A 16,689-nucleotide genomic window follows, 5' to 3' on the forward strand; every position below is an offset into this window, starting at 1 on the left:
AAATGGTACAAAGATAAGAGGTAAGCTGCCAGAGGAATAAAAAAACTAACAAAAAAACATTTAGGTTACCAAAAACTGGAAAATAATGTACATTTCAGAGTTATAAAAAAATGCCTTTGTCAGGGAACAAGTAATGGGTTAATCACTTACAGCTGTTCTGTTGCAATGGAAGTAAATTAAGCCTTGAAAGTTGACGCTAACAATTCCTACAGGTGTCCCAACTTTTGTTGATTACTTACAAACCCTCTGTCTGTATAAAAGCAGTGTTGGAACAGACTGTGTTACTACACCCTCATAAACATTATTTGGACAGTATTGTACTGCAGGAAGTAGTATATTGCTATCATAATGGCAAGAAAAAGGCAATTAACAAAGGAAGACAGACAGACCATTATAACCCTTAAAAGTGTAGGTATTTCCTTTAGAGAAATTGCAAAGAAAACCAAGGTGTCAGTGAGTACAGTGTCCTACACCATCAAAAGGCACTTGGAGACTGGAGGAAGCTCTGACAGGAAGAGGTCTGGCAGACCCAAAGCCACAACAGAATCAGAAGACAAGTTTCTGAGAGTCAACAGCTTGCGTGATAGGCGGCTCACAGGACAACAGCTTCAAGCACAGCTTAACACTGGTCGAAGTAAGCAAGTCTCAGTTTCAACTGTGAAGAGAAGACTTCGAGCTGCAGGTTTGACAGGTCAAGTGGCAGTAAGAAAGCCATTGCTAAGATGGCAAAATAAGAAAAATAGGCTTGCCTGGGCCACGAAGCACCGCCAGTGGATTACTGAAGACTGGAAGAAGGTCTTATGGATCACAATTTGAAATCTTCGGTCCATCCTTTTGCCATCGAGTAGGCAAAAGGATGGTTCCTCAGTGTGTGACACCAACTGTCAAACATGGAGGAGGAAGCGTGATGGTCTGGGGCTCTTTTGTTGGATCCAGAGTCGGTGACTTGCACGTAGTGAGTGGCACCCTGAACCAAAATGGCTACCACAGCGTTTTGCAGCGCCATGCAATACCCTCTAGTGTATGCCTAGTTGGTCAGGGGTTCCTACAGCAAGATAATGACCTAAAACACACCTCCATGCTATGTCAGAACTACCTTAGAAGAAAAGAACAAGACAGTAGGCTTCAAATCATGGAATGGCCAGCACATGGTCTCCAGACTTAAACCCCATCGAGCTGGTTTGGGATGAACTGGGCAGAAGGGTGAAAGCAAAGCAACCTACTAGTGCAACACATTTGTGGGAACTTCTGCAACAATGTTGGGAACAACTTTCCGAACAATATTTGATTTCCATTGTAGAAAGAATGCCAAGAGTGTGTTCGGCTGTTATGTCTGCAAAAGGTAGCTACTTTGATGAGTCTAAAATGTTGATTACATTTTGTTAAACAATACGATTCCATGATTTATTTTTTGTCTCCAATTGTTTATTTGTTCTATGCTTTAATTTCTGAGTACATTAAGACATTAAACTGTGTGAATTTCCATAAAAACTGGAAAAATTGAGGTGTTCTAAAACTTTTGACTGGTAGTGTATATATGGACACTGTTTAGTGCCAAAAATAAGGGGTTAAATACATGTAACAAAAAAAAAAGGAATGTTTCCTGATCTTTCTTAAACAAACTTCCTTTAGATTTTTTTTGTGTGAATCTGTTATTCAGTGCGTTTCAATAGGCTAAATTCAAAAAGCAATTTTTTTGTCCATTAAAATAACATCAACTTGATCAGAAATACAATGTAGACATTGTTAATGTTGTAAATGGCAATTGTAGCTGGAAACGGCTGATTTGTAATGGAATATAGGTGTACGGAGGCCCATTATCAGCAACTATCAGTCCTGTGTTCCAATGGCACGTTGTGTTTGCAAATCCAAGTTTATCATTTTAAAAGGCTAATTGATCATTAGAAAACCCTTTTGCAATTATGTTAGCACAGCTGAAAACTGTTGTGCTGATTAAAGAAGCAATAAAACTGGCCTTCTTGACACTAGTTGAGTATCTGGAGCATCAGCAATTGTGGGTTCGATTACAGGCTGAAAATGGCAAGAAACAAATAACTTTCTTCTGAAACTCGTCAGTCTATTCTTGTTCTGAGAAATGAAGGCTATTCCATTTGAGAAATTGCCAAGAAACTGAAGATCTCGTACAACGCTGTGTACTACTCCCTTCACAGAACAGCGCAAACTGGCTCTAACCAGAATAGAAAGAGGAGTGGGAGGCCCCGGTGCACAACTAAGCAAGAGGACAAATACATTAGAGTGTCTAGTTTGAGAAACAGACACCTCACAGGTCCTCAACTGGCAGCTTCATTAAATAGCACCTGCAAAACACCAGTCTCAATGTCAACAGTGAATAGGCGACTCCGGGATGCTGACCTAGGCAGAGTTGCAAAGAAAAAGCCATATCTCAGACTGGCCAATAAAGAGAAAAGATTAAGATGGGCAGTCTGAGATATGGCTTTTTCTTTGCAACTCTACCTAGAAGGTCAGCATCCCGGAGTCGACTCTTCACTGTTGACCTTGAGACTGGTGTTTTGCGGGTACTATTTAATGTTTTATTGCTTCTTTAATCCGCACAACAGTTTTCAGCTGTGCTAACACAATTGCAAAATGGTTTTCTAATGATCAACTAGCCTTTTAAAACGATAAACTTGGATTAGCAAACACAACGTGCCATTGGAACACAGGACTGATGGTTGCTGATAATGGGCCTCTGTACGCATATCTAGATATTCCATAAGAAATCAGCTGTTTCCAGCTACCGTAGCCATTTACAACATTAACAATGGCTACACTGTATTTCTGATCAATTTGATGTTAATTTAATGGACAAGAAAATAGCTTTTCTTTCGAAAACAAGGACATTTCTAAGTGACCCCAAACCTTTGAACGGTAGTGTATATCTCACTAGGTCAGGATATTTAAGCCTCCGTATATCCACTAGTTCTAAAATATCCATGATATTTGTGATTTCCTTAAGTGCATGAGGGTGATAGTTTGTAATGTGATTTGCTTTACTATCCATTCAGGTATTTGAAACCGTATTAAAATCTCCCACCAAAATAATAGAGTCTTGTATTGCTTGTAGGCTTGATAAATTATATATATTTTCAAAGAACCGTGGATTATCATCATTTGGACCGTATAGATTAATGAGCTAAATCTGTTTATGGTCCAATTAGAACTGCAAATGGCGCCGGAGGGGATGGCTGCCGTTTTACGGGCTCCTTACAAATTGTGCTATTTTGTGTGTTTTTTCACATTGTTTGTAACTTATTTTGTACATAATGTTGATGCTACCGTCTCTTATGACCAAAAAGAGCTTATGGATATCAGAACAGCGATTACTCAACTCTAACTGGACGAAGATCTTTTCTTTAATGAGTCTGACTCGAAGGATATAATGTTGCTCCCAGACAAGGCCCAAATCCCCGTCATTCGATGAAGAAAAGAAGGAGATACCGGGGGCGCAGATCAGGGTGCCTTGTGAGAATTAGTCGATGAGTGGGTAAACCAAAAAAGCTACGTCCGGTAAGACGACGGGTGGGGTTATGTGTCTATTTGTCAATAACAGCTGGTGCGCGATGTCTAATATTAAGGTAGTCTCGAGGTATTGCTCGCCTGAGGTAGAGTACCTCATGATAAGCTGTAGACCACACTATCTACCAAGAGAGTTTTTATCTATATTTTTCATAGCCGTCTATTTACCACCACAAACTGACGCTGGCACTAAGACCGCACTCAACGAGCTGTATAAGGCCATAAGCAAACAAGAAAATACTCATCAAGAAGCGGCGCTCCTATTGGCCGGGGACTTTAATGCAGGCAAACTTAAATCAGTTTTACCTCATTTCTAACAGCATGTGACGTGCAACCAGAGAAAAAAAGACTCTAGACCACCTTTACTCCACACACAGAGATGCGTACAAAGCTCTCCCTCGCCCTCCATTTGGCAAATCTGACCATAATTATATCCTCCTGATTCCTGCTTACAAGCAAAAACTAAAGCAGGAAGTACCAGTGACTCGCTCAATACGGAAGTGGTCAGATTATGCAGATGCTACGCTACAGGACTGTTTTGCTTGCACAGTGTGGAATATGTTCCGGGATTCGTCCAATGGCATTGAGGAGTACACCAACTCAGTAACTGGCTTCATCAATAAGTGCATCGACGACGTCGTCCCCACAGTGACCGTAAGTACATATCCAAATCAGAAGCCATGGATTACAGGCAAATTCTGCACCGAGCCAAAGGCTAGAGCTGCCACATTCAAGGAGCAGGACACAAATTTAATTTAAAAAGAATCCGTCTACCTTGCGGATCCCCCCCCCACTCCTTCTTCTACACAACTTAATCTAAAATTGTTGAATGAGTTTCCTGTAAACAATAGATATTATATTACTTGTCTTTTACTCAGGTAAATACCGATCGTCTTTTCTTATTATCTGCTAAGCCATTACAATTATAACTGGCTATACATATTTCACCATTTACCATAATGAGATACAAGTTTCAATTATATTTATCATAATATATGTTTGTAAATTTACCATTAAAAAGTACCATGATGATTGAGTGTCAATATAGCTGTACCATGATATTTGCGCTGCTACTGAGTAAACCTCCAATTGTTCTCCACTATTCCACCCGCTAAAACCTCCCCCCATCCCAAGTTGGGTTGTCATCCCAGTGACTGGCAGACCATCCCTGTCCACCTGGATCCTAGTGCCTATGAGAGATTTGGACCCATCCTTTAAAAAGAGCACACAGTGCCACCTACAGAACAGAAGCAGATTAACAGCCAAAAGCATTTCCAACGCCCTCACCTCGATTGTGTTGTATGTTATTTAAAGAATATAAACTACCAGTCAAAAGTTTGGAAACACCTACTCATTCAAGGGTTTTTCTTTATTTTTACTATTTTTTACATTGTAGAATAATAGTGAAGACATCAAAACTATGAAATAACACATATGGAATCATGTAGTAACCAAAAAAGTGTTAAACAAATCAAAATATATTTTATATTTGAGATTCTTCAAAGTAGCCACCCTTTGCCTTGATGGCAGCTTTGCACACTCTTGGCATTCTCTCAACCGGCTTCATGAGGTAGTCACCTGGAATGCATTTCAATTAACATGTGTTCCCTCTTAAAAGTTCATTTTTTGAATTTTAAAGCCAAGCAGTTGTGTTGTGACAAGGTAGGGGGCGTATACAGAAGATAGCCCTATTTGGCAAAGAGAAAAGACAGTCCATCGTTACTTTAAGACATGAAGGTCAGTCAATACGGACAATTTCAAGATCTTTGAAAGTTTCTTAAAGTGCAGTTGCAAAAACCATCAAGCGCTATGATGAAACTGGCTCTCATGAGAACCGCCACAGGAATGGAAGACCCAGAGTTACCTCTGCTGCAGAGGATAAGTTCATTAGAGTTACCAGCCTCAGAAATTGCAGCCCAAATAAATGCTTCACAGAGTTCAAGTAACAGACACATCTCAACATCAACTGTTCAGAGGAGACTGTGTGAATCAGGCCTTCATGGTCGAATTGCTGCAAAATAAACACTACTAAAGGACACCAATAATAAGAAGAGACTTGCTTGGGCCAAGAAACATGCGCAATGGACATTAGAACGATGGAAATGTGTCCTTTGGTCTGGAGTCCAAATTTGAGATTTTTGGTTCCAACCACCGTGTCTTTGTGAGACGCGTGTGGGTGAACGGATTATCTCTGCATATGTAATTTCCCACCATAAAGCATGGAGAAGGAGGTGTTATGGTGTAGGGTTGCTTTGCTGGTGACACTGTCTGTGATTTATTTAGAATTCAAGGCACACTTAACCAGCATGGCTACCGCAGCATTCTGCAGCGATACGCCATCCCATCTGGTTTGGGCTTAGTGGGACTATCATTTGTTTTTCAACAGGACAATGACCCAACACACCTCCATGCCAATTGAGATGGTTTGGGATGAGTCGGACCACAGAGTGAAGGAAAAGCTGCCAACAAGTGCTCAGCATATGTGGGAACTCCTTCAAGACTGTTGGAAAAGCGTTCCAGGTGAAGCTTGTTGAGAGAATGCCAAGAGTGTGCAAAGCTGTCATCAAGGCAAAGGGTGGCTATTTGAAGAATCTAAAATATATTTTGATTTTTTCAACACTTTTTTGGTTACTACATGATTCCATATGTGTTATTTTGGGATAAGTCGTACCGCAGAGTGAAGGAAAAGCTGCCAACAAGTGCTCAGCATATGTGGGAACTCCTTCAAGACTGTTGGAAAAGCGTTCCAGGTGAAGCTTGTTGAGAGAATGCCAAGAGTGTGCAAAGCTGTCATCAAGGCAAAGGGTGGCTATTTGAAGAATCTAAAATATATTTTGATTTGTTTAACACTTTTTTGGTTACTACATGATTCCATATGTGTTATTTCATAGTTTTGATGTCTTCACTATTATTCTACAATGTAAAAAATAGTACAATTAAAGAAAAACCCTGGAATGAGTAGGTGTGTCCAAACCTTTGACTGGTACTGTATATATATTAAAAAATCTTGCATATCTTAATTTATTATAGTAGATATAGAATAGTGTACCGTGTTATTAAATGTGTGTTTTTCCAGTAGTTATTATCCTAGAAATAAATGGGACTCATTGAGTGGGCTTTAAAAAGGCATTTCACAAGGGAGTTCTTGTGTGTTTGTGTGTGTGTATGTGTTGTTTGTTTTTTAGTTTGCCCTGAATATCAGATTAGAGCTAAATAATTATGCCTTCAGCTAGTTCTTTCTCTCTCTGACCCTCTTTCTGTATTTCCCTCCATTTAATTGCAAACATTCTCTCATGCTCTCCTCTGCCAGGAGATTTTATCATTGCAGTGGTCTGAACTTATTAAGCTATTTAGTATAGAGTTAGGCAGTAGTTATGACCTCTATGGACATATAGTTTAACTTCTCTCCTTCCTTTTCATGTTTTAGTCCCTCTTGAAAACAGCAGGTGCAAATGCTACTATACTAAGCTAGTAATTCAATCTAAGTGCCTTTTAAGAGGCCAACAGTTAGGGCTGTGATGGTAATTGAATAACCGTGTAACTGACAGTTATGGAGTCATGAAAATAAAATAACCGTCAAAACCGTTTAAATAAGCCTACATTCATTGTAGGATTTAAAAAAATGTTTTATTAACTTTATTTTCATGTAGATAAACTTTACCTAATAGTAGGAGTGTTTACTGATGATTATAAGCAATTGTATTGCTAACTTCGTCTGTCTATTAAACTTTCTACATCTCCTCTTTCCAACTTTCCTTTGATGCTCAAGCAGCTAATCTGATAGATGTGCGGGGGTGTAGAGAGGCTATGGCACTTCAGAAAAAAACTTTTTTAAATACAATGCACATTTTCATTGCTTGCTAGTAAATGAATACATTGGTGTTCTTTTAAGAAAGCTTGGATGTGTCTGACTATTCAATAATTATTCAACAGCAGTCGACAAGGTTGCTCTGGCTCTGAGGCCTATAATGCGCTAATGTTGTGTCAAATAGACAATGCGCCAATCCTCTCCAAACTGGCATGGTTTAATTTGATACAGAATAGTTTCTTAATTTATAGACTAATCAACGCTGATCAGGCCTGGTCCTGGCTCATATGCTTCCCTAGGCGAGACCCAAAAAAAGTCCACCCTCCTATCCCCGCAAAGTAGAATAGTAGCCTAGGCCAGTGTCGGCCCGCAAAGCATTTTATGAATGCCCATGTGGTAACCTACCGTTTATAAAACAGGCAATTTACCGCTAATCCCTGTCATTTGGTTACATACATTTCTGTTAAAACATGTATTAATTACAGTAATTTACCATTCTCATTCTCGGAGTGGAAACATTGGTTGCAGAGTTCACAACCTACTACACTTGTGAGAAACAAGTTTGGGTTTATTTCATACCATCATTTACGCGCTCCATGTGAGCAATGAGCATGTGTCTGGTTTCTCTGTCCTGTTAATGTTGATGGAGCGCGCACGCCTGAGACCGTATAGAAGTACCTGCTTCTCGCCTGCTTCTCGCAAATGTCAAATGTAGGAAAGTGCCCAGCTGGGCTTATCAGTCATTTTATCAGTCAACAAAGTCTTTATGTTTTATTTTTTTACAGCCATTCAATTCATAATATTTCCTCACAGTATTTGATAATCCTCTCCCCCTCGATAATCAGCGTCTCTGATAGGCTATGGATGTTGCGTGTATTTGTTTCTATTTTAATTATTGTTAATTTAATTTTCATACTATAGCATAGCATTCCTTGTCAATTCATTATCTTATAGTCTATTTTCAGAAAGCCTAAGGTAGGCCTAGGTTTTTTAACATGTTTTAAGGAAAGGAGAAATATTTGCTCTTGTGTCTGACATATGCTGGTGGATTTGATTGAGGGTTGCTTTCACTGGGTGTGCGTGTTGTGAGTTAGCTGATTCTATCTATAGGCATATATGTCCATTCAGAAAGTTTCCTAAAGTAGCCTGTCTGGACTCCATCTCTTTAATAAGAATAAAATGCTCCTTTCATGATTTAATCTTGTAAAAGGCCTATTTTCAGGAGCTTAGGCTACATTATTTATTTCATTAAATTGTCCTCTCTTTGAAGAACATATTCCAATGCCATTGAATGACCGCAGCAGCAGGGTTTGTGACAATAATAATGCTAATAATAATAATGTAATAATAATGAAATGCCATGATAATAACAAAGTGTAATGGCTTGTTCACATTTTTATTAAGAAGCATATCTATGTAAACAAGTGTACAAACAGAATTGTGACCTCCCCTTTTTTGATCCCCCCCTACCAACAGTATTGGGTGAGAGACCATTTGAGAGGACAGCTGTGTATGAGACTGTTTATCAGTCTAGGACAGTGTGTGTGTGTGCGTGCATGTGCACGCCTATCCGTGCTTGTGTTAGCTAGAGGAGAAGAGTCTGATACTCTCACCGTTCAATCTGTTTCAGCTACATAACCATAATAGCCATTTTCATCTCTCTCCCAAATTACCCTCTCATCCTCAGCTCCTCCCTCTGTTTCCCTGGGGTCTTGCCTGCCTGCCTGCCTGGGTATTTACATCATGTGGTGTCATAGTACTGGGGCTTAATGCTTTAAATTCTCTGGATTCTATTACAAAAGGTTTTGAGTGCATGCTAGAGCTGTTGTATCGGGTGTGTTTGGTCACGCTAAGTGCAGTTCGTTTGAGGACGGGTCAGTCAGAAACATCAGAGGAACACTGTGTAGATCGCATAGATCTCTCTCAATGTAGAGCAGGAGTACTTGTGGAATTTACTATTGAACGATTGTCTCCAATTAAGCATTGTCTATTTTCTGCATAAGCATTGATCATCTTGTCCTGAACCTTTCCCTATATGCTATACAGCGCACTTCCTGTAAGAATCTAACTTATGCAATCAAGTTATAAGAATCAAGAATCAACAAAGTTATATCTAATTTATTTGTATGGACTGTATGTTGATTGACAGGCGCTGGGCGGGTCCCAGGTGAAGCTGTCTGACGGCTCAGTGAAAACGGTAACCACGTCGACAGCGGCCCACCTGTCCAAGCCGGCCACGACCATGCTCAGGATGACGGGCGGAGTCATCACAGCCGCTAGTCAACCGGTGAGTGGGAGGAGTTTGGAGTATTTGGGGTAGCCTCCCCAAATAGACCCTGTATCAGAACTAGATTATCTGGTCCTTTATGGAACCAAGAAGCCTCTCTTCCGTGCCTGATCCCCATTTTGGAACTCCACTCTTCCAGAACTGTTAATTAGAATGTCAGCATCTTGCCAGAGAAATGTGTTCCTTTGTTTCAGCTAGAACTCCCTAAACCCACTGGCTTAGCTTGAGCAGTCTGCCTTAATTAGAATGAATGGGATTTATCAGTGGAGCTGCAGAAGGGGAACACAGGGCGGTGGACCCTAACATATTATGAAAAGAGTTATAATACTAGAAAGGTGTAGTACCCGTAGTTTGTATCATTCTTTCTCTCTAAGAAAGTTTTTTTGGTCATTTATTTCATACACAGACTGAAACCATGTGGTGATGTTTAGGGCAGTAAAACTATGTGAATTTGTCTGTTTGTGTCTGTGTGAGTACATCTTCACGAAGGCCAGCTGTTTGTGGTTGTTTGGTTCCAGCTAGCGGAGGTGTCCGGTCAGGCCAAACCTGTATCCCACTCTGTCCTGGTGGCAGCCAACCAGGCAGCAGTCATCAACGCCGCAAAGAATGCCAGCGCTGCTACCGCCATTACCATGGCAAGGAACACCACGGCTGCCGTTACCATGGCAAAGAAAGCCACGGCAAACGCCGTTACCATTGCAAAGAGCGCCACCGGTTTGGTAACCATGCAGAAGGGCGCCACGGCGCCAACTGTCACCTTGGCAAAGGGTCCCAACACCTCTACCACTGTTGTTACCGTTACTAAGAGCGTTACAAACATGCACGTCATCAGCATGGCCAAAGGGGCGGGTTCTATGGTTGTGGGTGTGCCCAAGAGCGCCAGCACGACATTGGTCAGTGCGGCATCGCTGGTCAGCGGGATGGCAGCAGGGGGAGGAAAGACAGCTGCTACTCTATCAGGTAGGAAGAGAAAACCTCTTATGTTGTTTGAGAAAGTGGATTGCTGCTATTTTGGGACAGGTCTAAAAAAAATATCTGTGGGATCACCTGTATAAGTAAAGCATCGATTTAGAATAAATAGATCATGTAAGTGGCCAAATGCCCCATCCAGGCTAAGAGTTGTCTCCTGGGCTCTGGTCTTGTCCAGGTATGCTGAAGATCCACTCTGGCGGGTCCAGCTCCCAGCAGACAGTGCTGGCCATACCAGCCAACCAGCCCAAACAGCTGGGGGTGGGCACTGGCACAGGAGGGGTACAGACCGTACACATGCCCGTCAACAAAGGTAAGAGTCAGTCAGTCCATCCATGGTAAATTATTCCAAAATCTATCAATCCATCAGACAATCCAGTGTTTTTCCTGACATATATTTTTCAGACAGTGACACAAAGGCCCTCAAGGCATATGACTATTCTCCAGAGTAGCTGACATCCTACCATTATATTGAAATCAATAGAAAACCAGGTAGACAGACTTTCGCAGTACCCCCTGAGGACTGGTGAGCAGAAGTCTGTGCTGTGGGATTCTACCTATTCCCCAGATGTGAGCTGGGACTGGGAGACTGAGAGATGCGCTTCGGTGGGCTGGGGATTGAGTTAGTGCAGCTAGAGAGAGAGGGGGAGCAGGGGTGTTGCAATATTAAAACTCCTCACACACAGACACACACACACACACACACACACACACAGTGCACCTAGGTTTTAAAGTAACTGGCTCGCACACAGTGTACTGAGGAGGAAGTCTAGGCACCAGCTGAGCCCCAGGCCTACATGTGTGAATATAGAGGTTTTGGTGCCTAGTCATGAGGGCCTGAAAAGCAGTCACCTTCACCGCTAAAGTCACTGCTTTATTCATTATACATTCAATATTCATGTGTGGGTTTGTTCTTGTTGTCCCCTCCTGTGTGTGTGTGTGTGTGTGTGTGTGTGTGTGTGTGTGTGTGTGTGTGTGTGTGTGTGTGTGTGTGTGTGTGTGTGTGTGTGTGTGTGTGTGTGTGTGTGTGTGTGTGTGTGTGTGTGTGTGTGTGTGTGTGTGTGTGTGTGTGTGTGTGTGTGTGTGTGTGTGTGTGTGTGTGTGTGTGTGTGTGTGCGCGCGCGCACGCGCATAGTAGTAGTCCAGTCCGGCAGTGTGTCTAAAGGACCAGCTCCCAGTAGTAGCTCCACTCCCTCCCCTGGAGCAGGAGTGGCTGCAGCTGGAGTCTCCCCCAGTCCTGGAGCTGCTACCCAGGCCTCGCCTTCCCCCTCCCTCACCCTGCCTCTGGCCCAAGGTGAGAGGAGCACCCCTCGCCTCGCTCTGTCTTTCCTCTCCTTCAACATCCTCCTGTCCCTCCTTCATTCCTCTCTTTTGGTGGCCCTCCCTTAAGGCATCAGCATACTTCAGTTCGGCTGGTGCCTATCCGAGCTCAGCGAGGCGAACCAAACAAGTTTTCTCGCATACTCCCTTAAAAGACCTTCGCTTGAAAAATTTAGAAAAAAGCAGCAATACTACAGTTTTTTCCATTTTGAGACGCCGTAGCCAGTATACACTTCCCCAAAATGGTTAAAATTAATCTAAGATAACTCAAGAAATCTGTCATTAATTTTTATGTTTTTGCCGAGGAGATCTTAGTCGCGCAATTTTGCATTTGACTAGGATGCAGTATCTTTCAAGTGAAGAAATGTGTATGCGAGCGAGTCGTCTCGTTGAATGACAACAGGCAATTACTTCATTGACGAATCCCTACTGTTGACCAATCGCCAATGAGGGGTCGTTGTAGACTTCGGCTACCGAAAATAAATGGTGTGCCCAAACAGCTGAAAAAACCCTTGCCAAAGTCCAAAACAAACAAAAACATCACAGAATGTCAGCATAATATACAGTACCAGTCAAAAGTTTGGACACAGCTACTCATTAAAGGGTTTTTCTTTATTTTTACTATTTTCTGCATTGTAGAATAACACATATGGAATCATGTAGTAACCAAAAAAGTGTTAAACAAATCGAAATATATTTGAGATTTGAGATTCTTCAAAGTAGCCACCCTTTGCCTTGATGACAGCTTTGCACACTCTTGGCATTCTCTCAGCCAGCTTCATGAGGAATGTGTTTCCAACTGTCTTGAAGGAGTTCCCACATATGCTGAGCACTTGGTGGCTGCTTTTCCTTCACTCTGCTGGTCCAACTCATCCCAAACCATCTCAATTGGGTTGAGGTCAGGTGATTGTGGAGGCCAGGTCATCTGATGCAGCACTCCTTCACTCTCCTTCTTGGTAAAATAGCCCTTACACAGCATGGAGGTGTGTTGGGTCATTGTCCTGTTGAAATACAAATGATAGTCCCACTAAGCGCAAACCAGATGGGATGGCGTATCGCTGCAGAATGCTGTGTTAGCCATGCTGGTTAAGTGTGCCTTGAATTCTAAATAAATCACTGACAGTGTCACCAGCAAAGCACCCCCACACCATCACACCTCCTCCTCCATGCTTCACGGTGGGAATCACACATGCGGAGATCATCCGTTCACCTACTCTGCATCTCACAAAGACGCGGCAGTTGGAACCAAAAATCTCAAATTTGGACTCATCAGACCAAAGGACAGATTTCCACCGGTCTAATGTCCATTGCTCGTGTTTCTTGGCCCAAGCAAGTCTCTTCTTCTTATTGGTGTCCTTTAGTAGTGGTTTCTATGCAGAAATTCGACCATGAAGGCCTGATTCACGCTGTCTCCTCTGAACAGTTGATGTTGAGATGTGTCTGTTACTTGAACTCTTTGAAGCATTTATTTGGGCTGCAATTTCTGAGGCTGGTAACTCTAATGAACTTATCCTCTGCAGCAGAGGTAACTCTGGGTCTTCCTTTCCTGTTGCGGTCCTAATTAGAGCCAGTTTCATCATAGCGCTTGATGGTTTTTGCGACTGCACTTGAAGAAACTTTCGAAGTTCTTGAAATGTTCCGTATTGACTAACCTTCATGTCTTAAAGTAATGATGGACTGTCGTTTCTCTTTGCTTATTTGAGCATTTCTTGCCATAATATGGACTTGGTCTTTTACCAAATAGGGCTATCTGCTGTATACCACCCCTACCTTGTCACAACACAACTGATTGGCTCAAACGCATTAAAAAGGAAAGAAATTACACAAATTAACTTTTAACAAGGCACACCAGTTAATTGAAATGCATTCCAGGTAACTACCACATGAAGCTGGTTGAGAGAATGCCAAGAGTGTGCAAAGCTGTCATCAAGGCAAAGGGTGGCTACTTTGAAGAATCTCAAATATAAAATATATTTTGATTTGTTTAACACTTTTTGGGTTACTACATGATTTCATATGTGTTATTTCATAGTTTTGATGTCTTCACTTATTCTACAATGTAGAAAATAGTAAAAATAAGAAAAATCCTTGAATGAGTAGATGTGTCCAAACTTTGACTGGTACTGTATGCACGAGCTGTTCCGAACTGTTTCGGCTGGGAAGCGTGCGGACGCCTTTAGCCTTCCTTTCTCTTTCCACTCAATGCATTCAGCTCCCCATCTCTCCTTTTCACCTCACGTTTCTACCACTTAACAATTCCTCCATCTTTTTATATTTCCACCCTCAACCCCTCTCTTCCACTCTCTCCCCCTTCTTCCTCTCCCCCTTCTTTCCTCACACCCCGGTCCTTGCAAAGGTTGTCTTGTCTTGTTTGTATTTTGAGCCCCATCTCGTACTCTGTATCTCCCGTCTCCTCTACAGTGAAGACAGAGCCAGGAGTCTCTACACCCGTCTCTGCTACACATGCCCCTTCGCCCCCTGTAACAGCCCCTGTCGCCTCCTCCACCCCTGTAGCTGCCCCTCCCACTGCGTTCGCCTCAGTCAAACTGGAGCAGGGGGCCGACACCAGCTCACACCACCACATCGAGGTCATCAAGTAAGGACAACTCGGATACAATATGAGTTATTACAAAGGGGTCCCAAGAGAACCTGTACTAAGCTCATACAACATCAGTTACACTATGAAAGGCATTGGCTAACATGTAAGGACTACTTAGATACAGTGGGGAGAACAAGTATTTGATACACTGCCGATTTTGCAGGTTTTCCTACTTACAAAGCATGTAGAGGTCTGTAATTTTTATCATAGGTACACTTCAACTGTGAGAGACGGAATCTAAAACAAAAATCCAGAAAATCGCATTGTATGATTTTTAAGTAATTAATTTGCATTTTATTGCATGACATAAGTATTTGATACATAAAAAAAAGCAGAACTTAATATTTGGTACAGAAACCTTTGTTTGCAATTACAGAGATCATACGTTTCCTGTAGGTCTTGACCAGGTTTGCACACACTGCAGCAGGGATTTTGGCCCACTCCTCCATACAGACCTTCTCCAGATCCTTCAGGTTTCGGGGGTTGTCGCTGGGCAATACGGACTTTCAGCTCCCTCCAAAGATTTTCTATTGGGTTCAGGTCTGGAGACTGGCTAGGCCACTCCAGGACCTTGAGATGCTTCTTACGGAGCCACTCCTTAGTTGCCCTGGCTGTGTGTTTCAGGTCGTTGTCATGCTGGAAGACCCAGCCACGACCCATCTTCAATGCTCTTACTGAGGGAAGGAGGTTGTTGGCCAAGATCTCGCAATACATGGCCTCATCCATCCTCCCCTCAATACGGTGCAGTCGTCCTGTCCCCTTTGCAGAAAAGCATCCCCAAAGAATGATGTTTCCACCTCCATGCTTCACGGTTGGGATGGTGTTCTTGGGGTTGTACTCATCCTTCTTCTTCCTCCAAACACGGCGAGTGGAGTTTAGACCAAAAAGCTCTATTTTTGTCTCATCAGACCACATGACCTTCTCCCATTCCTCCTCTGGATCATCCAGATGGTCATTGGCAAACTTCAGACGGGCCTGGACATGCGCTGGCTTGAGCAGGGGGACCTTGCGTGCGCTGCAGGATTTTAATCCATGACAGCGTAGTGTGTTACTAATGGTTTTCTTTGAGACTGTGGTCCCAGCTCTCTTCAGGTCATTGACCAGGTCCTGCTGTGTAGTTCTGGGCTGATCCCTCACCTTCCTCATGATCATTGATGCCCCACGAGGTGAGATCTTGCATGGAGCCCCAGACCGAGGGTGATTGACCGTCATCTTGAACTTCTTCCATTTTCGAATAATTGCGCCAACAGTTGTTGCCTTCTCACCAAGCTGCTTGCCTATTGTCCTGTAGCCCATCCCAGCCTTGTGCAGGTCTACAATTTTATCACTGATGTCCTTACACAGCTCTCTGGTCTTGGCCATTGTGGAGAGGTTGGAGTCTGTTTGATTGAGTGTGTGGACAGGTGTATTTTATACAGGTAACGAGTTCAAACAGGTGCAGTTAATACCGGTAATGAGTGGAGAACAGGAGGACTTCTTAAAGAAAAACTAACAGGTCTGTGAGAGCCGGAATTCTTACTGGTTGGTAGGTGATCAAATACTTATGTCATGCAATAAAATGCAAATTAATTACTTAAAAATCATACAATGTGATTTTCTGGATTTTTGTTTTAGATTCCGTCTCTCACAGTTGAAGTGTACCTATGATAAAAATTACAGACCTCTACATGCTTTGTAAGTAGGAAAACCTGCAAAATCGGCAGCGGCAGTGTATCAAATACTTGTTCTCCCCACTGTATATCTCAGACAAAACATTATATGCCATGAAAAGGACCGGCTATTTGCGAACAACAAAGCACCAATCCATTAGCATAGCAGCAGTAGGATAGTTCTATACCGCAGAAGCAAATTGGGCTATTGGATATGGATGGTTTTGGCACTACACTCAGATCTATAGGTTTGCTGAGAGTCTGTTGGGGGTCTTGTGTGTGATAATGTGTTTGTGATGTGTGTTTGTGCCTCTCTTGGCTCCTCAGCACGGAACACATACAGACCCTCATGCAGCTGCTCACCGCCGTGGTGAAGAAATCCCCCCTCATCGTACCAGAGAAGAGTAAGCTCCCTTCTACATTCTACTCTTTACATCCATTCTTAGACAAGTTGCCATATAAATAAAGCTTGAATGAGACGGATGGGATGTTAAACGGGTGTCCTGACGCTCTGTGGTCA

General features: G+C 42.5%; 1 protein-coding gene across 1 annotated transcript in view; it reads left to right on the top strand.

Moving 5' to 3' along the window:
* yeats2 (YEATS domain containing 2) overlaps positions 1–16,689 on the top strand; it is a 66,660-nt gene that overhangs the window by 41,284 nt on the left and 8,687 nt on the right. Inside the window, exons 19-24 of the mRNA XM_084183767.1 lie at positions 9,495–9,632; positions 10,151–10,592; positions 10,780–10,914; positions 11,737–11,895; positions 14,343–14,517; positions 16,497–16,573. Coding sequence (XP_084039893.1) covers positions 9,495–9,632; positions 10,151–10,592; positions 10,780–10,914; positions 11,737–11,895; positions 14,343–14,517; positions 16,497–16,573 — 1,126 coding nt within the window. The remainder of the gene's footprint in view (positions 1–9,494; positions 9,633–10,150; positions 10,593–10,779; positions 10,915–11,736; positions 11,896–14,342; positions 14,518–16,496; positions 16,574–16,689) is intronic.

The sequence above is a fragment of the Coregonus lavaretus genome (genome assembly GCF_964263955.1).
Source record: "Coregonus lavaretus genome assembly, chromosome: 19".
NCBI classification, from domain to species: Eukaryota; Metazoa; Chordata; class Actinopteri; order Salmoniformes; family Salmonidae; genus Coregonus; species Coregonus lavaretus.